General features: G+C 39.7%; 1 protein-coding gene across 4 annotated transcripts in view; it reads left to right on the top strand.

Annotated features, from left to right (window-relative positions):
• megf11 (multiple EGF-like-domains 11) overlaps nucleotides 1-25,064 on the top strand; it is a 118,680-nt gene that overhangs the window by 49,746 nt on the left and 43,870 nt on the right. For 3 of the 4 annotated variants that reach the window (XM_058076523.1, XM_058076524.1, XM_058076525.1), the window contains 2 exons: nucleotides 6,220-6,312; nucleotides 6,459-6,479. In XM_058076523.1, coding sequence (XP_057932506.1) covers nucleotides 6,220-6,312; nucleotides 6,459-6,479 — 114 coding nt within the window. The remainder of the gene's footprint in view (nucleotides 1-6,219; nucleotides 6,313-6,458; nucleotides 6,480-25,064) is intronic. The other variant, XM_058076526.1, reaches the window with a different exon arrangement.

Here is a 25,064-nt window from a genome sequence, read left to right as displayed (position 1 = left end):
ATAGGGCTTTCGCACTGGTCAGTGCTCGAGCCCTAATTATCGACTGCTTATCCTGTGCGGGGGCTTGGTTGAATTGGCCCATCTCAGCTGACTTTGGGTGAGGGTGAGAAGGGGAGTACACTCAGGACTGGTCACCAAAAAAAAAAAAAAAACACAGGGCACATGTATATCAACAATCATGGACCGTCATACTCACATTCACACCTATGGACAATATAGCGCTTCAAATTGACCCAACATGCATGTACCATAATCCCTCGTTTGTTGCTGTTAATTGGTTCCCAGACCTGACTGTGATAAATACATTTCCACAAAATGGAATTCCTTATTTATAAATGGAATATTTTTATAGTTAGAGCACATAAAACCTGTTTACGACCTTCTAAATATAGTTATTAAAAACCCTGTCTAAAACAGAAAATAACACAGATAAAAATAAGACGTAACATACTCACACATTAGCTTTGGAAGAGTTCCTTGTTTTTTGTTGTCTCATCAATGTAATGTAATGGCGTCTTAATGACACCACGTCAGGATGGCTGCAAATTAGTCACTACACAACACAGAACAGCACAACGCCACTGCCTGCTCTAAACAGCAATTTAGAACTACATAATACATTCATCACTACAGTAACATAACGACTGCATCTGGAAACCAGAGTACCGAGAGTAAATCCATGCAAGCATGGGGAGACAATGCAAACTCCACACAGAGAGATTCCAGCTGGATTCAAGGCCAGGACCACCTTTCTGTGTGGTAAAAGTGAATAAATAAATAACCATGGAGTAAAAACGCACTGCAAAATAGACAAGTACAAAATATATGACCAGTAACATCGTGATTAGATATCAACATGAATACATTAAGAATAAATACAGCAGTAAAAAAACTAAAATTGTTTCATAATGAGCAAATAAATTACCAAAAATTATCATAGGTTAAACTGACATAAACACTGTAAATTAGAATCCTGTAAATAATACAGGACACGCGATAGCACCTTCATACATAATAAATAATTAATGAAAGCTAGATGATAATCAGTAGTGATGTGCAATACAGTACCACTGATTTCCTCTCTGGTCTGATACTGAGTAAAATTCAAGCTGGTATTGGCGATACCAATCCGATACTATACGATTGTGTCTGGTAAGTTTTAAGAATGTTATTTCATGTCTAGGGGGCTTTAATAATCTAAAAAAACAACATATTTAGAAGGTTGTAAGCAGCTCTTCTATGCTCTATGATTTATATTTGATTTATAATTAAGGAATCCTGCTGATTCCACCCTCGGCCATCTCTGTGTGGAGTTTGCATGTTCTCCCCATGCATGCGTGGGTTTTCTCCGGGTACTCCGGTTTCCTCCCACATTCCAAAAACATGCTAGGTTAATTGGCGACTCCAAATTGTCCATAGGTATGAATGGGAGTGTGAATGGTTGTTTGTCTATATGTGCCCTGTGATTGGCTGGCAACCAGTCCAGGGTGTACACCGCCTCTCGCCCGAAGACAGCTAGGATAGGCTCCAGCGACCCTCATGAGGATAAGCGGTAGAAAATGAATGAATGAATGAATGATTTGTGTTAATCACAGTCAGGTCTAGAACCAATTACTGTAACCACCTCGGTTTGTGTGTTTTTTGTCGAAAGTGTAAGCCAAAATGCTGCAGCGGTTTGCATACATTTTCCCATTAGCATACAATATGTCTTGTGTGTTGTTGTATTATTAACTATACTATGTGAATCAACTCATTTTCTACTAAAGACGTATTTATACATTTTTTTACCCCGGCCGCTTTCTCCTGAAGACATGCATTACGTTTTTTTGAAGAGGTGATGATGCAACTCCACAATAGATTAGAGTTTGTTTGGTGCAGTTTTAAGATTAAACAAAAAAAACGACCACAGGGTGGCAGAAGTGCTTTTTATAAGCACTTGGCCTGCATCTCTCTCCCATTGAAACACATGCTCTGCAGCAACCAGGAAGTGAAAAGGCATCTCGTCGTGTTGTGCGAAGGAGGTTACGTGTTGAAGGGAAATTATGCAAGCGCATGCAAATATGTGCACACACAGTTTAATTGCAAATGTGCAAATTGTAAATAGTTCATTGTGTTATGTTTGTAAAAAAATTTATTATCAGTTTGGCTAAATACATATGGCTACAAATGGTTTTACTTGACCTTTACTTGACCAGTCCAGGGTGCACCCCGCCTCTCGCCCAAAAACAGAGGCCATTTTTATTCAGTTATATGCATTTAGGAAGTGTTTTCTGCATGTAAAATTCTAATGGTAAAACTATAAAAACATGTTTTTTGTGTTACTGAAACAGATTAATTGGACTTGAAAAATTGATGTGGTAAGAGGTTAGAGGAGGACCTTCTTGGACATATTAATGACACAAACAAATTTTGGTTACCGCTGTACTGATTAGCATGCCAGCCAATGAGAGACCTTTATCTTGAGCTGGAATGTGTTGTAATTAGCTAATTTGCAAAATTAATTAAGAAAATGGAACCAACTGTTACAACATGGCAGTTTGCATGACCCCATGATGTAGAGATCGAGGCGAAGTGCGTGTAAAAAGTCTTTTAATGATGCAAAAGCAGGTGACGATACTCACATCCGCTAGAGTGAAGGCTAAATGGAAAACAAAAGTGACATAAAGAACTGCAAGGAGAAAAATTCAAGAGGCATGTGGAGAGGAGATGCATAGAATAACCAGAGTCATGCAACGTAATGAAGAACAATGAACTTGTGTCATCAGAGTGGCAATGCTGTGCGGGGGAATCCCACTTCTACCCCTTAACCCTCCCCCTCACCGTTCTCTGGCAAATGACATAATTAAACTTTTGATCATAAATGTTTCCTACCATAAAGTAAAGTGCATACATAACTACATTATTTCAATGTTATATAGACGACTTAAGAACACCCTTTTTAACACACCCTTCGCACGTAAGTCTTACAGCTTGATTTAAGGAGGATTGGGACACTTCTTGATTGTCGTGAACGAACAAAACCTAGGGCTAAGGGCGAACGTAAGGAGTATGGGGTAGAATTGAAATTCAGCCTAGCAATAGGCCGATACCGACACCAATAATTAATACCAATCACCTACATGGAATGTCAATGTTTTAGTATAGCTTTACAACCGCTGCCTGACGTATGATCACATCGCAAGCCTTAAACTCACCACACCCTTCCAACTGCTTGCCCCCAAATGCCTCACCGATCTAAAGCTTTTCAAAGCGCCACCCTGGTGAGACACTTTTGAGGCACGTTTTGCAGGACGCAGAGCTTATGTTACTCAGACCGCAGACATGCTTGTTCTGGATGATCGGTGGAAGGGATCAGTGCGAGTATTGGGCGATGTCGATATGTGGCCGATCGTTCAGAACACCCCTAATAATTGCACATATCATGTTTTCAGTCTCAACATAATTCCTACTGGAGGAGCTGATTAAATTTTTTTTTTCACCAGAAAGGCCTTTTTTCATGCTTCCAATAAAATCATCACCTTCCTCAAAAAACATTTGGATAGAGTAAGTTGGATTTGCTCCAATAGATTGATTTCACTATAGGCGCTAGCACAACATTGCTTTTGCATCAATATGCTACAAACTGCAAAAAAGAAAGCACCACTACAAAAGCACAAATGTGTTCACGAGTCTTGTACTTCTTGAATAAAAAGGACACAGGAGTAGAATGCTTATTATGTTCCACTACTATTACCAATTAGCACCATTGTTCATCGTTCTGATAACACCTCTTGCATAATGAACTAGATTAGTCTTTATCCAGATGAAAGACTCAATTTTCAGATTCTTCAGAAACGAGTTTAGCGGCGTGATTCATGAATTTCAATTAAAATGAACGACCTACTCCTCTTTTATTGTACTGTCCCTTTTTTTTGGGGGGGGGGGCGGCATTCAGATCAAGGAGGAGCGTCGTGCCTTGTCTTTTTTTTTTTTGTCAAAATTTCATTTCCACGCTTTGCTCGTTCCTTCCTGGCCACTGATCAAAATTTGCTGATTGAAACAAAATCAAATCACCTCATTGTAGTGACATTGAATTTGTCTCCTCGTTTTGAACACTCTGCATATTGCGGCCTCATTGATTACAGGTAGTCGATCTCACGCCTTCGTCAGCAGAAATGTTGGAAAGCCTCCTCTTTTCTTTTTTTTCTGCTTCATTTTAATTAGACACTTTCCTTGCCAGAATACTGATGCTCAGAAATCTGCCCCGCATTATCTTTCAATCTCTGGTTTACCGTTTTTGCCTCGGGAGCATTTCTGTGATTAGCAGCGGCTTGTGGCTGTTTGGGATTCTTCCCTCTTCCTCCTCTTTCCGGCCTCATCCCTCCTGCTGGCAGCGGATTCTAATCGAAGGCTGATTGAGTGATAATCTATAGTCGTATGGTTCAGGCATACTGCCAACTCCCACTGACCTCTCTGCCTGCAGGATGAGCTCCATGATATCACATATAAAAATAACCCCAAATCTCTGTGTTGTGTGAAGGAAAAATCCAAATGCCGCCCTGCCTGCTGCCTGTTTTTTTTTTTGTTTTTTTAAGGCATGGTACGAGGACTGAAAACATAAAATGCTGATTTTGGACAGGATCTGGCACCTCAGGATCAAGCAGCTGTGTTTGTTTTGCTGCCCTTGGTTGTATGATTCCACTACAGGCCAGGATTGTGAACTGCTGATTCCCATCATGCTGGTTTTCTTTCCTCAAGATAAGAAAATGTCTCTCAGTCCAGCGAGGCTGATGACCTTGTCTGCCATCTTTGCTTTTTCATGCTAAGTGGCCATTTTTTTGTGATAGATTTCCTTTTGTTTCATGAAGAAAAATGGCAAAACCCAATGGATGGCTCAAAACTCCCTGAATGTGCTCACCGGAATACAAATAGGATCCCACCGGTTGGGTGCCGTGTTGTTCAATAAGAATGATCAAGACAGCACACGCACTCTTGCATAAACACCGCAGTGCCCAGCCTCGCTATATTAAAGAATGAGTACATGACAAAGCACTGGCTGATCAAATTAGAGGGGATTTACGGCTCGCTCTGTCATGCTCCCGCCTGCAGATAACAGCTCAATCTGGAAAGTAAATAAAAGTATGTGATAAACTGAGATGTTGCTCAATGTCTCCTTCTCCTGAGAAATTGTTTCAGTGTGGTGTCATATAATGGAGATGGATGCTAACTATATGAATCTTGAACAGCACTCACAGCATTTACTCAATATATCATATATATATATATATATATATATATATATATATATATATATATATATATATATATATATATATATATATATATATATATATATATATATATATATATATATTATATATAATATAATTTAAATTAAAGAAACACTAAAATCATATCATTTTAACGGCCAAATGGTTAGCACAGAGGACACACAGCGAGGAGACCCGAGTTTGTTTCCACATAAATGCACGCTCGTCAATTCGGTCTTATCTAAAAGCGCATTATTAATGTCCTACATGGCCTTTTTTTGGTTCTGGCATTTGAGCTCTGGGAGTAATGTGAAAGTACATGTACACTTCACTGGAGAAGGTCAGTATCTTGAGGAGCACAGGCTCTACAACAGTTCTCTGCTCTGCCATTCATGAATGGATGTGTCCTCCATTTTTGAAGAGCCTTTGAGTGTTTACATGGGAACAATATTACCAACATTTTCAAAAAAAAACTCCATTTTGAGACCCACTGTAGCACACGCTCACTAAAATGCAGTTATAATGTAAATTAGCGTGTTTGTTTGTATTTTGAATTTAAATTTTTTTTTAAAGGAACCCTATTCTCTTTAACACAACAAAGCCAGTAAATTTAGTTCCTATTTCCAACTGTCTTATAGACCTGGAACAGATGCAGGATGAGGGCATTGTGAAAGCGTAGCTGTGACATTAGGGCCTCATAATTGTCACATTATGTGTAAAATAACTCACATTGATGGCAATATCTCACCTTTGCTGAAAAACGCAAAGGGAAAAAGCAAAGGTGGCTTAATGCTGGCTCTTCTGTTACAGGTCTGACACAGTTAGAGTATGTGGGATCTCTCTGTTAAAGAGGGTTTAGACAAGATTAATAGGAAGATATTTGTTTTTTTTGTGTGTTGTGGTGGTGTTTTACACTTGTATGTGTGTTTGTTAACTGGAGATGACACATCTGTGTGTGTGTGTGTTGCAGCTCTATGCACAGAAGAGTGCGTCCATGGCCGGTGTGTGTCTCCAGATACCTGCCAGTGCGAGCCCGGCTGGGGCGGACTGGACTGCTCCAGTGGTGAGTGCACCTCACTCCCACAGCCACTATTAGTCACTTATACTCATTTAGACCTAAATGGCTTTGACAGCTTGTTAGTTTTAGAAGCATTTGCCTCAGTGTACGCCTATCGCAAAGCTGCTTAGCTTTGTATCCTCTCTTCTTAGCAAACACAGCCAACGGAACAGGTAAGTCACTCATTCATTTTCATTTGCTGGAAGTGGAAGTGATTTGCTTGATGAATATAACGGATGGATGGATGGCTGCAGCCCCCCTGTGTCTCGCGAGCTCTTTGTTATGATCTCAATCGTGATTAGACTGCTGGTTGTGACTTGTGGCTGTGCAATGAAAAATCAATTTTTTGGACTGCAACAAGCCATTATAACGGCCTTTCTATTTACTGGGTTTTTATCACAGTTTTCAAAACTAAGTTGGAAAAAAGAATGGGAAGGTGGAGTCAGGCTCATCTGCTCTGCAATCATCTAAATGCCAGACTCTCATGAATGCCAGACAGGAAGGAGGGAACGAATCTATAATCTCCACCTTTGTGACATTTGTGTCTGTAGAAACATACGGGTTCTTTTATATTGAAAATTGTTGAGATTGTGCAAGTAAGTATTCAGTGATGCAAAATGTAAAAAAAAAGTGCAAAATGTACATTTTATAAAGCTCACTAAGGCAATAACTGTAACTTATCAGCATAACCTGTGCAGGTCCACACAAATGTGGCTGCACAACACAACTGGGGTTTTATGTATATATATATATATATATATATATATATATATATATATATATATATATATATATATATATACACACACACACACACACACACACACACACACACACAGTACATTCACAAGCCCTTTCTAACTCCAAAAAGATCTGAACTATCACTTGCTGTTGTTGAGACACAACCCAGTGGTACAAAAACACAACACGAAGTTTGCAACTCAAATCTATAAACGGGCCTCACGCCGCACTCTATTAGGTATACCTGCACAATCGAATATTCCAATACGAGAGCCTGTGGTGTAAAACTGCACTATTTCACTACCTTTGCTTTCTTAAAGGGGCCTTCTCCTGATCATGTTGAATCATATTTTACAATAGTTTCTTTTAATAAAATGCTCCATAAAATGGTAAAACTGCATTATTCTCCTCTTGGCCAAACTGCTTGGATTCTTCAGCCTCCTCCCCGACCACGCCTGCTCAGTTGTGATTGGTCAGGGGTCAAGGGTCAGCTCCAGTCCACCAGCCCCAACCTTCACCACAGTTTAGAGCTGCAAAGAGGCACCTCACGTTCAACTGTTTATGTGCTAATGGTTATCAGTAAACAATAAAGAAGAATTAGATATTAGATATAATTGGATTATTATTTCAGAATCCGGGTTGAACTGTACTTTAACAGTTATTGTGAAGTGGCACAATAGCTCCCCCAAATACAAAAAAATATAAATAAATATTATAAATATAAATATAAATAATAAATCTTCCTCTTGCTGCCTTACTCCAGTGTAGCTACATCATTCTTACATCCATAAAATACTTTCTGTGTTCCATTCGCAATAAAAAGCGACTTAGCAATCTCCGATTACAGATTGACAGATTAAAATATTTTTCTTTTGCTGGGAGGGAATCTTGAACTCCAGCCACTTTTGCCTGATGTTTGCCTCGTTAGGAATTGTAAGCACATTTCGCTTTCCCTTACACCCGAAGAAACACTCCCTGGGAGACCGTAAACAGAGAAGCAGTGCTTGGGGGAGGGCAGAGAGTGTATCTGGCCACACGCCCATATAAGGAAGCCCGTCACGGCTCTAAAACCGAGCGTTCAGAGCCATCCCAAAGAATACAACATTCTAACTACATTTATAGATCAGAAAAGTGGGAAAAGTACAATAGGTCCCCTTTAAAAACAAACCAAGCTTATGATATGGCACTTCCACACCACGGAGAACAAGGTACAACAACATAATTTTCGTCATATTTACATAAAAAATTGGAACTGTAGAATATAACCCCTTTACATTTGATCATTGTCATTTTAAAGAAGGCTTACCACACTGCCAACTAGTGTCTTGGTGGTGTTATTGCAGAGCAACACAGCCTCCCCAGTGCAGAAATACAGTACATACTGTCACAACTAAACATTCTCAGAACACAACAATAAATCAACCTGTCAGAATGAAGAATGAGAAATTATATCAGTTGTGTTATTGTATAGATCTATGAATTTTCATTAGCAAAAAAGCCATTCCCTGATTAGCAACAGTGTGTAAATCAGCTGCTCCTGCGTCATCGCAAACCTGCCGCGGGTTCAGTGGCATAAATGACGAGCCTGAGCGGGAAGGAGTAGGCTATGATTTTTTTTTTTTTTTAGTGGCGGGCCCCCCGTGGGAGTCTTGTCCCACTCTCGGTTGGTTAGAAGTGCAGCCGTGTGTGCAGTGTAGCGTGCAGGTGCTGTGCTAATCCAACGTATTAAAATAGTCGAGCATTGAGACAGAGGCATTATTCATAACTTTGAATTTCCATCGCAGGCGCCATTCCAGGCTTTTTCATTTACGAGCTTTCATCTGTTGAAATGCGGAATGGGTGCCAATTCTCAAATTAAATCTGCCCTCTTTTTTTGTAGTGTAAATGGCCGCTTTTGCTTTTTACTTGCTTTTTTTTTATGCATTCGACTCATTGTGAAATGTAGGTGATGTAGCATTAGCAGCCACCACGCGAGTGCATGACTCTCATCGGCTAAAAAGCACACACTGGCATCTTTTCAGTTGCAAAGCTGCCATGTTTATTTTATTGCTACATTATGTTTCAAAAGGTATTTAAGATGATATAAAAGCCAGTTCCCTGATTTGATCGTTGGTGAGAATGCACAATGTGGTGGTCACATAATGAGGCGTGTGTAAATGTGATTAAAAAGCATGTCACCCATGCTTGGAGATAAGTGGGAGGCTTTGTGGGCCTTAAGCTAAAGTGACAGCCTTCCAGCCAGTGATCTGGCACCCAATCAAAGGCTTGGACCCTGTTTGTAGAGCAGCACCTGGCAGGAAACTGCTTTGTATATGTGTCAGGTGGTTCGAGTAAAGTCAGCTTAGAGAAGGCGAAAAGCTTTTGAGAGATTCAGAAACTTGTTTTGCGGCTGAAGATATTGCCTTCTTTTTGTTTTGTTTTTTTTTCCGCCCACTGCGATCCACCTGCTGATGCCAGGAAATATTTCATCCTCTTCTCGGTTTTGAGCCAAAAGTCTCACTGGGGCTAGAGCTGCCCTGTGACCCGCGAGGACTCCTGCGGGAGCTCCTCCTCAAGGACACAGTGGCTCATATACACAATATAGGGCTACTAAAAAGAATCAGATGACAAATATAAAGCATTCTGAGTTTAGTTTGAGTTCTCTTGAGATGGATGAATGTTTAATTGCTGTTGCTGGTGTGTGTGTGCTCATATGTGTTGTGTTTGTGCTCTTGAACATGTTTTTCTATCATCATTTCATGTTTTTATCCACTTGGCGCACAGCACAACACATTCAAATGTTTTTGTTTATGTATTGACATTTTGTTTTGATGGCTTCTCGCTTTGACGGAACTATATTTTTGTATTATATTGATGAGCAACTGTGTTCAATTTACAATTTACAAATGCTTCAAAACACTGTGAAACTCAACGATACAGGGGCAGTACAATATCAGTAGATGAAGGTCCTCTTATGGGACTCGGCAGCATTAGTCTTTAGTTATTGTAGTTAACTGAAATGTACAATGACATTTGGCCAATGTAGCGTAGTTATAGTTTGCGACATGTATTGATCCTGTGAAAATAATTTTTTTGTTATCATATCAATGCAATAACATTTTGTGTTATTAGTTTGAAATTCAATGAAAGCTACTTTTTGAGTTTTAAATCCACTTTTCCCCCAACTTTTCAGACACCACATATTATACTTATATTGATTTGTCAATTGTAATGCAACTCAGCTAAAACGTGCTTATAGTGTTTCTAAGCCACAGAGAACTTGATATTAATTGGAATCAGGCTAAACAAAAATACATTACATATAACAATTAAATGTTTTACCGTTAATAATGATTTGGAGTGCATAAGTGGACATATTAAACAACACGACAGCAACAAAAGCAATAATTTAACAGAAGCAGGAGAAAACTGCTTATCCAGAATAAAAACAGCTGATGGGTTAATTGTAAACAAGTGTAACACGCAAAGCTGCTAGATGCTGATCACTCATGAGACTTCAAATCCTGTGGCGGTAGTAACAACTATATCAAGAGGTTGCCTACTGCCACACCTGTTCATGGTCATGTTTTTGACCTGGTGCTAATTAGAGACTTTGTGGATATTTGCTTTTATAGGCCACGGACTGAGTGGTTAATTGAACAATTGTGGTGTTAATTGTAGCATTTAACATAGTGTCCTTAATCACAATGCATTATTGGACAAAGTTGTGACACCGCTTCATTGTTCCAGACCCATGAGGTAACCTTCAAACTGTCTCCAAATGGGAGTGCAGTTTCAATATACATATTTAATTGATGAATGCAGCATTTACGCTCTTGTTTCTGCAATATTGTTGCAGACAGGGGCGGGGGTCAACAAAAGCAGTATTGCGTATTAAGAGTTTTAAATCAGTGTTGGTGTAAGCTACTGCTGATTGCAGCAAAAGCAATGGAGCTCATCATGTAGGGCGTAACAGGTGCCTGCACCAACTAGTGGAACACGTAACCTTTCTAAATGCATGCGGTGAAAATGCATTTTGAAAAGACTCCTGTGGGGATTCCCCCTAGCGCCCGTCAACAATATTTGCACATTATTCTCAGAAGTGCATCTAAGCCAGATGGTTCCCCTCCACTCCCACTGCAGCAGGACATTGACATGCATCGCCGTCAAAGACCCTGGAGGATGCAAATTACACCCAACAGGCGTGAGATGCATGAATGGAAAGACTGCTGCGTACACAAACTGTATTAACAACTTCTCAGTACTTTTGCTTAATAAGAAATAATCCTACCCCTCATTAAATACACCTTCACCTTATTAGTTATCATGGTTGATAGTAAATATTATTTTCAAGAAAAATCTAAACCACTTGCATGCGTGACGTTTGTCTTTATAGTCCAGCTTCGTCCCACAGTCCAAAACCATGCATGTTATGTTAAATGGAAACTCTAAATCGTCCATTGGTTTGAATGTAAATGGTCATTTTATATATCCTGGGATCAGGAGGGCTGCCGGGAATTCTCGGCTCCATGAAGACAAACAAATTGTTACTGTTGTTTCAGGAAGGCAATTCTTGACATTTGTCTAGGAACAACAGATGCATAATAGCTGTTTAACTAACTCTGGTGCATTTGCAGGAGTGCTATTTCATTTACACTGGACCTGTCAAATAAACCAATAAAATAAATAAAGACATAAAAAATATATATATTGTGCCACCCCCAACCCAACCCAACCCAATTGTCCTAACTTGCCCCCCTTATACGGCACCCCTGCCTGTGATTGACTATAGTAATCAGTCCAGTCCAGTTCTCCGTCTCAGTCAGCTGGGATAACTGGAGATCTCAACAAAAACTGTATGGTTAGTAAAGTTACACCACTGCATACCACTATATTAAAACTATTGTTAAATCGATACTTCTCCGTGAGCCATTCATGCGCTTGAACACCTCATCAGCGTAGAAAGGAAGAAGAGAGAAGCTGAGTTATTCAACATTCTCTGTGTGTTCTCTGAACAAATAAAGCACACACGCACACATAATAAAGATGATGAAATGAATCCCCGGACAGAATCTGTCTATAGTGTCCCTATAGACACTTAATCTTTAATCTATTAAAATCAGTCAGTCAGTTAAAAGTATTTCAGACATTCAAGCAGTAATCTCAAATCCAATTCTTAACAAAAAAAAAAAAAACATTGAACAAGTTATGCACCTTGTATTTCAAGGTTACAACTGTATTTCAAGGTTATTAATATACCAAAAGTTGGGACCAGGGTATACAGTACATAGTATTTGCTGCAATTATTAGCGCTAGATAGCACAGCTCAATGATGGTTTACAGATTGACAAGACACGGGCGCCTATAATCACACCTGTCATTCCTTATGTTTCCCTGTCACCCTTCTGTTTAAATAGTTTCCCCCTAAAGAGAAAAATTAACTCCGGTACTGCAGGTGATAAAGGTGACGGTATCCACGTTTGAGCCACAGCGGTGCAGCACATTGGCAGTGGGCGAGTGGGTCTTTCCATACCTTCGTTGAATAATTTTTCATGGGTGGGATGTCGGAGGAAATTTCCATTATTTTCTGGAAAATGTCCCTTATTTTCACATTCAAATGCAAATGCTGACAGGCATGCCTAAATCCATTCTGCCTGTCCTTGCATTGTATTTCTAATTCATTGAGCTGAGCAACAAGCAACTCCAGTATCACTTTGCAGAGCACAGTAACAGCTCCATAATAAAATGTGCAATGTATTCAATTGTGTCTGTATATATTTATGCACAAATAACATTCAAAATGTGACTCGCATGTAGGTAAAGTGTCAAATATGCACATTTAAGTGACCAATGACGTTTACCATGCATGCTTCAACGGTGTTAAGACATACTGTTTACTAGTAGTAGTAGTTCCTGTAGTTTTTGTTTGGCCCAGAGCGCAGGCTGACTCTGCTCCGGCTCTGGACGTCCTGTGCCGTCCCATTAAACAGGATTTATAGCACCCATGAGCTCACTCCTCTAGTACCTTCGGGAGAAAGCCTAAAACGTTTTTGTGTGTGTGTGTGTGTGTGTGTTTTCATACGTGGGAGGAAAAAATAAAAGCATGACATTTCCAGTGGTGTCGATGGTCAGGATGATAAAATAATTTCGAGGCGTCACATTCTGATGGCCGCTATCACTCTGATGTTTGTCATTATCCAGTAAGAGAGCGTCTGAGAGTCTGCATAGATGGCCTGATTTAAGGACATTAAAAAGCCTTATCTCGTGTCCTTAAGAGAAGGTCAGCGTGTCTAAAATAGCTGAAATGCCATGATAACAGTTTAGAGAGACATAATGTCGGCTGAATACTAATGCAGAACAAAGCTCATTTCACAGCCCGTAAGTCACGCTTGGTTTTGGTCCATCGCCATGTTTCTGAAGTCGACTCAATAGACTTTTACTAATTATTGTTTTGATGAGATCTTTACACAAACACATGTAAACTCCACCTTATTCTCTTCATCGGATTTATTGCCATGTCATCAAAATGTTTGGGGTGTTTGTATTTTTTTTTCTTGTAGCAGAACCACATCTTCTTGTCTTCTGAATGTTCAAGGTCAACTTGTCCTCACTTTCTGACGCTTTAAAGTGAAACTGTGACTTTCTCTATGTTTTTAACTTTAACTGACAGTGTAAGCAGCGTGACACACATACATAGGACTTTATCTTTTTAATAGCTCCTCATACATTGAGTATTTCAGTAAATTGCAAAAATCCGACAATAGCCGTGAGGCAAACATTGTTTTCCTCTTAAAGACGGTATTTTAAATTGCAGTGTGGTCAATATCAGCACATACACAAAAATGTCTGGCTCCTGCTTTTGGAGCAAATTTCCATTTTTTCCTTTGTGCAGTACCACCACTACTACTACTAATAACAATAATATTAATAATAACACTAAATAATTTAATAGATACATCATATCAGAGAACACATTATCATTATTATTGCATTATTTCTTGTTATATTATTACTACTTGGTTATATCTGAGTGTGATTTTTTATTAAAATAGACACTTAAATGAATTAAAACTCTACTTATTAAGCTTGTATGAGGTTTACATCCAACATCAAACCTTTAAATATATTCATATATTCAATAAGGAGAGAAAATGAACCTATTGATTTTGAAAAAAGTTTGAAAAAAGTTAGGTGTAAAATTATTTTGCAGCATGGCAAATTACTATATTTAAAATCTGTAAAAATAAAAACAAAATAAAAAAATCACTAATAATTGATAACGTAATATATGTCGATGCATGGTACAAAGGTGTACTACCAAACCAAAGTTTCATTGATGAAGTTCCAATTTTTCAAATACAAAATGGAAAATGTTATTTGTAATGTTTGTAATTTCAAAATTTATAATATAATAATTTTGTCATTTGTAATGTTATTTGTTACCTGTAATCTGTGTCATATGACGTGTGAAGGAATACAAAGTGCCGTCATAGGACAAGATGGACTCTCCCAAGAATATTGTGCATCGAGTCCTCACCATCTTCTGGTTTGGTGCATTTGTTGCATGCAGTGACCTTGCTTTACTTTGCGTTTGAGGGAATATCAGCAGTCCTTCTTGAATCCTCCTGTGCTCCTGCAATCTCCTGATGTTTAACCCTGCACTTCATCGCAGTGGTGCAGTGATTACAGGCCGTCCTGAGGAACATCGATTGTCCTGCTCCTCCTAGGCAAGCCCCACACAATGCTGACGAATGAACTCGTGGCCCTGCCAAGTCCAATTAACTGTCAGTGCCGCATCGACGGGTTCCTCCGTTTGTTGAGAGTGAAGAAAAACAAACTTTTAATCAAATTTGCCTTCAGGCCCCAGGGTATTTGGGGTTGTAGTTTGCATTCAGCTGTGCTCACTCCCCGCCTGCATTCATGCCACCCTCTCAGGAGATTCTATTGCATGTTGTCGGCCCAAGATAACACGGCACCCTGCACCTTCCTTTCCATTATCTCTGACTGATAAATCATCCAGCATTTTAATATACAGCCACAAAATAAGGTGACAAAAGACTGAATGTATTAATTCATTTTTCCATTGTTTAACATACAATGCAGTGCTTGGCTCTGCCGCAAAGAATTACATTGGAGCATTGTTTGACTACGGTGGGAGTTTACAGCCTGCATGTCACTTTCTTGAATATCAATAAAACAATCGAGTGCTTGATCAGATCAGTAAAAGCCAGGTTACGATCTTGCAGGGTAGTTGTTTTTTTCCAGTGTATTAGCATCCCCACAGATCCCCTCTGTTAATTCTCCCAAGGTCGAGATAAACAACTCTGCTCTTCTCTGCCGTGATTAGAGTAATGCAGGCATTACAAGCCCTGAAATTCAATTACATTGTTTGCTTTTGCCACATGGGAAGAAGGAAAAGGACAATCTTTGGAACAGTCAAACCTTAGTTTCTAAATAGTAATGTAAGGGAATTAGCGAAACAAAAGTACTGGGACACATGAATATTACGGAGACTTAAAAGTTTACAGAAGAAAACGTCCCACAGGAAATAATGTAAATTATTGAATGTGATATAAAAATCACCTTAATGTTCCGTAAATTCCAGTGAATAAGCTGCACCCACTAAATTTATAGGAAAAAACAGATTTGTTTTATTGCTTTTTGTAAGCCGCACCGGTCTATAAGCCCCACATAAAGTGACATATAAGTCAGTGAGGAAATGGTAGCCTTTTCTTTGGCAGGAGCTAATTATGACCTATGAAGAAACTCACGATGAGCTTGTCAAGCCAAAAGCCAAAGTTAGTGGAAATTCAGTATATGGACCCAGAACAACAACATAACAGTCTGACTCATGGTTCACTACATTCACTAAATTCAGCACACAGCAACTAACATTCAAATGTTATACATCAGAAATATACAAACATATCAATATGAGTTTTATATAATTTTTTTTCAAGATTTTCCTTCATGAATCATTGGTTGCTTAGATCAGCAATTTCAGTGAAATATATCATATAGCAGACCAACACACTGAAAATGTATGTACCTGCCTACTTTTATTTAAATAATTATTGCACACTTTCTGTAAATCCTATAAAGGTCATTTAATTTCTCATCTATCACTGTGTTCATCTGCTGTATGATATATTTAACTGAAATGGCTGATCAAAAACAACCTGAGTCACACACTCAGCTGCTTTAAAGAACTTCCGGTTTACTCTATAAATACATCACTTTATTTATTTTTTTTAAATCAGGCGAGAAAGTGGACGTTTAGATCCCGAGTGTGCCATATATTCGTCCAAATACCAACCGTTTACAATTTCGTTCGTACGAATTTGGCAAAAAAGTTAAGCTTGCCAAAGTGAGCAATGCACTTTTGGTTAAAAATAAAACAACCCCTTACTTTTCTCATACAAAAAACCAAAGGCTTTTAGTTTGAAAACCAGAAGCGAACCAACTCGCAATATATCCTGCTCAACACGGCCGTTTGGTCCACCCTGCTGCTCAGTGTTCAGCTAACGTTTTTTTTTTTTTCCGCGGTGACGTCACGTCACGTTTAATCCTGGGTAATTTGAATGTGAGTAGTAAACTGATGATACATATTCAATATTTCTGGCGAATGCAGTATGCATCCGGGAACTTCTCGCATACTAAAAAATCGCATACTGCATACTCAAAGATTTAGTATGAGTAGTAGTAGTAGTAAGTATGCGGTTTCGAACACAGCCTGTGACTTACACAAAATAAACACAGTTAGGACACTGATAAATTGTTTACTTCCTGCTTGCTCTTCTGTCTCTTCCACATGACCAAGTAACATTGGAAAGACGTTGGACTTCAGGATGTTTGTCAGGTCGTCCAGCTGCGTACTGGCCCATGTTCACCAAACAGCCCAGTGTGAAATGCCGTTGACAGATTAAAATGCATTTCTTTTGCTGGTAGGGAATCAGGAACTCCAACCACTTTGTGCCTGATGGTGGCATCTTTAGGAATTGTAAACAAACCGTGACCTGAGGTATTAGAATTCTGCACCTTGATTCTCCCAGCTTTAAACATTTGCTCATATTATGATTGTGTGACACACCTTCATTCCCGGCAGAGGCGTTTAAAAAAAATGAATGAAAGACAAACTCGCCCTCCACCAAACGGCACTAAAAGAGGGTTTAAGGTCTGCGGATCAATATTACCGGTGCTTGCATGGACTCTCAAACAAGATTCTACATGGATTTGATTTCTTATATCGTCTGCTTGTTTAGTTTAATCAAAAGTGACCAGCGATTACATGTATTGACATGTTGTTTTAGTAGCGGAGACACGCTCCTCCCGGTGCCAGCAATCAATCACAATTGAAGCCTCTTGCTGACAGCCGCTGGAACATCATTCTTTTTTTTCCCCGCAGATGGCTCAATTCATTTCTTGGAGGCCCCTGTAATGTAACGAGAGTATGTTTAAAACCTCTCTCTCTTTCTCTCCTACATCTACAGCTTCATAAGTTTACTTCACTTTAACTTTGACAATTGAGGAAGAATTATTCATGGGCATTGTGAGTTTCAGAGCGAGAAGAGCAACGCTGCTTTCAGAGCCAGCGATTCATTTCATATGAGCTCCAGGATTTCCTCATATTTTGATCGGAAAACCCTCAAAAGAATCCATATTATCCCGGAGATATGTTTGTAAAAAGCTCAATGTATCTATTTATAGTCCTTTATAAGCATTTTGCATTGTGGATGCACGGGAGAGCCCATTTTGGTAGTATTTTGGGTGATTTTTTTCCACAACGGTGTAAGTCATTTCAATATGCAGGAATAATGGATACAATTCCACAGATAGATGCCAGGAAAAAAATCCCTATTGTTTAACTTTTCTCACAGAGGGTAATATATTTTGGCACTTGTGATGCTAGGGCATACAGGAATTCAGCCCAAGAATTTATTGCTTCATAATGATCATTTGCATAATGCAAAGTCATTAAAAAGCAATTATTCTTTAGTGTGTGTGTACCCATGTCTCTGTGTTGTTTAGATTAATTTGGAGGTGTTAGGGGCACTCTAACTAAATTGTGTGTGTGCCCACTAAGGGACAGATCCATAACCTGTGACTTGACAGGTACATTTATTGGTTGGTGTTGGAAAAAAATACTGTTTGCTGGCATAAGTGCAAACAAGGACATTGTAAAAATGGTAAATAATGAAACATTCTGGCTTAAACCTCACACATTTATGTGATGGTCATAATTGGGATGGAGTGCATTTGCGATCAACACTTGAAACACATATAAGTTAATGACAACCTAGTGGAAAGATATGTATGAACTTACCGTCATCCATACCACAAACAACTCTGTGGATGATGTGGATGATTGCATAGTTGTTGCATACTACTGCCAAATAAACACGTCTTGGTTCACGGAGGTTGATGGTGCCCAAGATGACAGGGCCATATTATTTTTTAATCCTGGGTATGAGGGAACAAACAGCAAAAAAAGCATGTATATGTATTTACATCGCATATATGCAAAATATAGTATATATGTGTGTGTGTGTGCGTGCATGACCGCTTTTCCCGCAACATAATGTCTACATATTTCAAGTGAGGTAAAAGCAGCTGAAAAGGCGAGGCATTAAAGCAGACAAGTATAGGCGACAACAGCCTCGAGGGCGCACTTGTTTTTGAACACTTTGACTCCGTAAAAGGACAAAGATGAGTCAAACCAGCATGCCGCGATTGTTCTTTAGAGATTACATGCTTCATTTTAAAAATGATTCAATAATGATAAATTAATAAAGAGGGCTGCACAGTGGAGAGTGGTTAGCGCACTGGCCTCACAGCTAGGAGACCACCCTCGGCCATCTCTGTGTGGAGTTGGCATGTTCTCTCTGTGCATGCGTGGGTTTTCTCCGGGTACTCCAGTTTCCTCCCACATTCCAAAAACATGCTAGGTTAATTGGCCACTCCAAATTGTCCATAGGTATGAATGTGAGTGTGAATGGTTGTTTGTCTATATGTGCCCTGTGATTGGCTGGCGACCAGTCAAGAGTGTACCCCGCCTCTCGCCCAAAGACAGCTGGGATAGGCTCCAGCACATGAATGAATGAGTTCTTATCTTTTATTTGTGTATGAAGTACATGTAGACTTGTCTTTTGCAGGAAAAGTTCTGATACTTTGTTCTTGTTCTTTGGTCTTCTCCTGGTGAGTTTGGAAAAAATAATCATCCACATATTTATACAAGCCATTACCAATATTTAATGGATTTTTCAATTATTGGTAAATATAAACCACAACTCCATAATATTTGGTGGAAATGGTTGCATAATTTTTATGTAATTATGTTATTGACCCACTTCCTGGGTAATGATGGCGTATGATTTTACTTGAGATGACCAGGTCATATCATTTGGAATTCTCATTAGTGGCACAAACTTCATTGTCACTAATACAGTATAAAAAATGCATTTTTAATGCACTGCAACATAAAAAAAATGCACCAGTACCAAGATCCTTACCAAAATTATATGTACCACAAGACACAGGAGAAGGACTGTGCTAAAGATGACAGGGCCATACCGTTTTTGGTTGTGGGTGCTGACCACACTAACTGACCAACTATACATCCATCCATCCATTTTCTATACCGCTTATCCTCATTCTTTATTTAACAAAAAATACTTCTAAAAGTCCTTAAATGCTGTCTGGTGTTATCAACTCCGTCACTGTCTATAAAATAATTTTGTCTGCTTTGACTTTCTCATGCTCCAGATGGGAGCACCCATATCGACATTCTATGAATGAACATCAGTCTTCACGCTTTGACCGGGCCCTTTTATATTGACTCCTAATGCCCCGTGGCACAATTGGCTCTATGCTAATTAGAATTAATAATTGAAAAAAGGAAATCAATGTGTGCAAATTAGGAGTAGTAAGGGTTGGTTTTATCAGGTTGACATTGTGTTTTTGGTTGGTGTGTGTCATGCAGCACCAACATGAATTTGTTTATTGCACTGCAGTCACTGTGTCTTGGTGTGCTCGAGGCTTTTAGGATGTTGTTATATTATAAGAAAGCAAAGGGTCTCTGTAGGACAAAGCACAGGGCGAGTTATTAAATTAATTGAAAAGTGTGACAGGCAGTTTAACAATATGATGATCCACAAGCTTTTATGAGCTGTGTCAGGTGCTGTTGAATAAGCGTGGGTTCTACTGTTTCTTTTCAGTGTGCTTGTCGTACCGCAAAAAAAATACAAAGGATTTTATTTGAAGTACCGTCAAGTGTTTTAGAATTGAGCTTGAAACGACCCGCCCTGGTTCAACCTGGTAACCTTGATGACCCTGCTGAGGATGCACTGCAGAGAGTCAGCAGGGACCTGCAAGCCCTGCTGCATTGATCTGCACTTCACATCCTGAATAGAACTTGGAACAAATGCTCAGCTCCACTTTGCAATATCAGCCAGCTCTGGCTTTTTTAATCAGAAAGGCGTCCTCCTAAATGACTTAAGTTATTTACTCATCACTTCTAACGATCCAGATAAGCAGCCGTCACATCTTGTTTCTTTTCCTCCACCTGTGAGGTTCTATCAAGGAGGGAGCGAGTGCCGTGCTTCACACCCACCTGCTCGAGCATTCAATTGTGTCCGGATCGTCTTTGCCTTATGTTGTTAACTTGGCCCGGCCCTCGTCTTTCCTCCGGGGAGGGAACAGCAACGCATCAGGCCGCAGATAAGATGAATTAAGGAAGGACAAACAACACGCCCAACAACAAAAGCTGCAGCAGGCTGCTTCTTCAATCTAGCAGACCCACCCTTATGACAATTGGCACATTCTCCTGTATCCTTGCAAATGCATTTGTCAGGGTGCTGTTATTGTGTTCACGTATTGCCCTTAAATCCCTGCATTGTTTGTTATCACTTGCATTAGAATGCGTCACACACAGCAACAGGAGAAAAAGTGTATATAATCACAACTGGTTCACTGAATAAAACCAAGCTACAGAAATATGGAACTATATACAGTACATACATGTTATATACTGGGTATTTTATATAGTAGGGGTGTCACAAATTAAAATGTGACCAGATTTCTTGTTTGGAGATAAGCTGTATTCCGAGAACATGGCAGCCAGAAGCCAATCAGACTGTGACCTACAGCATTGCTACTATGAGTGATTATACAGTATGCTATGTGGCGGTGTACGCGCAGTTAATGCGAGATTAACTGCTTTACTCACACCTTGCAATCCAACCTATCTCAGATTTCCCAGCATCAGCGTCAGTGAGTGATGCTGATGAGTGATGAACAGCTGTCGCCATGTTTAATGTCCAAGCATAAGCTGTAGTAATTCTACATTTGATCAGAGTTAAGATTCATCAGTTCGACCTACGTAAAGTAGATGTTCGGACTAGTCTGACCCCTTAAACACCCAACGATCACAGGTTCCGCTTCACACCTCATACATAGAGGAGATCCGTGTTGACAAGTTAGCAACATGGTTGCTATATTTAACAACTAGGGGTGCAGATTAAAAGTGAAAGTCAGGAAGTGTTTTTTGCTTGAAGTACCTACTGTGTGCATCTCCAATTGTACATAAATACCGATGTGCAATACTTGTTCGCCATGCAGCCCAACCCTTGCAGCAACAGAACCTTCGACACACTTCTCCATGACAAGTTCCAGACAGTCTGGCTGTCCAAAGTATGGCCTAGAGGTCAACTATGGAATATTGCTCTTAGCAAAAATAAAATAAACAGAAACCCAGCAAAAGTAGAAAGCAAAAATGCATCATGTAACTACAAAAAGCTCAAATGTCAGTACTAATAACTTATAAAAACACAAAGATTTGAAGATTTGACTGTCAAAAAGATTTGTCTTGAAGTTTGATAGACAAATTGCCTGTGAGAAAATACGTCACAAACACCAATTCCACAACTTTACAGAGTTAATGATGACATATTAAAAGAAAAGTTTCATTACAGAGTTATGATATATGATATTATATATTGTTATTATCATATATTATCAAAATAGTACTTTATTTGGTCTCAATAAATGTAAACAATAATATTATTTATCGTTTAACACACATTGTTTTGTGAATCAGTTAAAGGGGACCTATACTGCTCATTTTCAGCCCTTTGTATTCAGTTGTGGACTCCTATAGAGCAGCTATACACAATAACCAACACAGAAAGCTTTATAGATCTTCCAGAATCTGCACCTGTTCCAGCTGTATTTTCTTGGTCCGTTTTAATTTATTCTACCTACAGCCTAAGGGCATGCCCACTTCGCTGTGATTGGCCCAACTACCAAGTCCCGGGCACCCAGGTGTACCCCGCCTCTTGCCCAAAGACCGCTGGGATAGGCTCCAGCATACCCGCAACCCTAGTGAGGATAAGCAGCATAGAAAAAGAATGGATGTAAATTATTTTAATATCTGTTCTCATTTACGTTAAATGTCTCCTTTCTGATATCTCACTACTGAGACTAAATTAGCAATATTTACCATAGCTGAAGTTAGCTTAGCAGGTTTTAAGATTCTTTATTTTTGTCAAGCTGCTTCGTCTCTTGGTCCCCTCTAGGCGAGGTGTACCTCATACATTGCTGCCTCAAGCAGTATATAAAACAAAGTCACTCTTCGTTTTATATACAGTATTTGATTCCCTTCAGAGACACCACATCAATGTTCAGTGCGCTACAACAAACAGATACCAGGAGCCCATTCAGATGATTAAATTATCCTAAATGCCCGTTCTCTAAGGGCCATACTACCTCAGATATACAACCCACACTCTCCTAATGGCTATTTAATGGACTAGTTGGAAAATAAATGTTTGGCTTTTCCAATGAGGAATAAGTAAGCATAACTAATAAAGCATTGAGCAGAAATATGGCAGTGTTCTGTGTCTGCAGATTTATTGCCACAAATGTACCAAAACTGAGATAAATATATGACTTTAGACAATACCTTTTCCCATCAGACCACCACAGAGGTTCTGTCAACTCTTCACTTTATTAGTCTACATGATTTATTTCAGGTGCTGTGATGAATGGCTGAATGTTGAATAACTATTGAATGGCTCCATGTAACAAATAGCACATTGTCAGGAAAGAGAGGAAGAGTGCATAATGTGGTGTCAGCGGAATTTGCATGGCAGGAATTGTGCCATTGATTTTAACTTGGAAAAAAAAACTCTCATCATAACATGCGTTAATATATCTTCTCATTGGGTGCAATCAGTAATTTTAGACCTTTTAGTAGAAGAAAAAGCAAGAACAGGATGATTTTTCACTGTCATTCTGACAAACAGTAAATTCTTGGTTATTAATTATGGATCAGTTCCATTTCGATTTTAGTATTTACAATTCTGTACATTTCGTACATTGTAAGTGATTCAATTTTATTTATTTTCAAAATAGGCCACATGGTGGCCACACAGGAAGGAGATCTGGAATTTCTGGGTTTGTATCTCCATTTGGACATCTCTGTGTGGAGTTCCATGTTCTCCCCGTATGTGGGTTTTCTCTGGGTACACTGGCTTCCTCTCAAGATGTCCACAACTCATGTATGGAGATCTCGTCTCTGAGAATACAGATGGACTATATTAATAAGTATATTAATAACTTGACAAAATGTGCAAAATATTATACACTAACGGGCTGCACGGCGGATGAGTGGTTAGCGCGCAGACTTCACAGCTAAGAGACCAGGGTTCAATTCCACTCTCGACCATCTCTGTGTGGAGTTTGCATGTTCTCCCCGTGCATGCGTGGGTTTTCTCCGGGTACTCCGGCTTCATCCCACGTTCCGAAAACATTAATGTTAGGTTAATTGGCGACTCCAAATTGTCCATAGGTATGAATGTGAGTGTGAATGGTTGTTTGTCTATATGTGCCCTGTGATTGGCTGGCGACCAGTCCAGGGTGTACCCCGCCTCTCGCCCGAAGACAGCTGGGATAGGCTCCAGCACCCCCTGCAACCTTCGTGAGGATAAGCGGTAGAAAATGAATGAATGAATTATACACTAACCAGAGAATACACACGGAGGCAAAATTGTGGTGTAAATTTTTTACCAAAATCACGCCCAGACGGTAACCAAAGTTCATTGTACTAAAGGTGCTCACATAAAGCTGCAAGTGAGCATCTGCAAGTTTTATAAACATCCTACATTTAAAGAACTTGACTCGTCCATTTTGAATTTAGCTTTGAAAGGCTTCTGGCAACTTTCTGTGGCCCACACTGACCCCCCCCTTTAGAGGAGTGTCAGTCGCTGTGCTGAGGAGGCCAAGCTCAGGAGAGCTTGTGAACAAAGTCAGCCTGCTGGAAGTTGTTTGGTCTTAATCCCGCTGCAGCTGGCCACTTCTGAGCGTACTTCAAAGCGTGGCGCTAACACGACGACTTTCTCAACGCGCTCTTTGGACGTCACCTTGAGAAGTTTGCCATTGGCTCCTTCCTCACAATGCGATCTAGTTTGTTCCAGCCAAGGGGATTATACCTAGCACCTTGGGATTGTTCTTCTCCCTCGTATGTGAGGTTATCCACATCCTCCCCGTTATGCAATATGAGCGCTGAGAGTCCAAGGCGGCTTGTGAAAGTGTCCCATCGTTAGGCAGCCTGACCTGGGTCAGAGCAGTTAATGGGTTGGTTTGCAAGCTTCTCTGCTTTCAAACGCACTCTGAGGCTTGTTGCCTGCACAGAAGAACCCACTGGGGGGTGGAATCATCATGCCGCTCAATTTAGCCGTGCTCTCCAGAAGCTGATGTCCTCACGTTCCTGTCCTCTGTGTTTGCCTGCAGCTCATCAGCTCTGAGTCCTAAACGACAGTTAACTGCAGTCAATGTGGGCAATTTGAGAGACGTCTGGGTGAAGTTGGATAATGGGCTTTGCTCTGTGTGCGCTGAGGGTTCGAACTGCAAGCTACAGACTCTTTAAAACTTCAAATGATAACAGATGTTGAGCTCATAAGCAGCAGAAAAGTTTATTTTTGTTTCTTTAAGACCTGTAGGAATCACTCACAAGTTTATGAAAAGTGCAAATATGCATAGTG

This window comes from Doryrhamphus excisus, chromosome 6, assembly GCF_030265055.1.
Source record: "Doryrhamphus excisus isolate RoL2022-K1 chromosome 6, RoL_Dexc_1.0, whole genome shotgun sequence".
Taxonomy (NCBI): Eukaryota; Metazoa; Chordata; class Actinopteri; order Syngnathiformes; family Syngnathidae; genus Doryrhamphus; species Doryrhamphus excisus.
The sequence above is the reverse complement of the archived record's forward strand: the minus strand, read 5'-3'. Positions and strand labels throughout refer to the sequence as shown.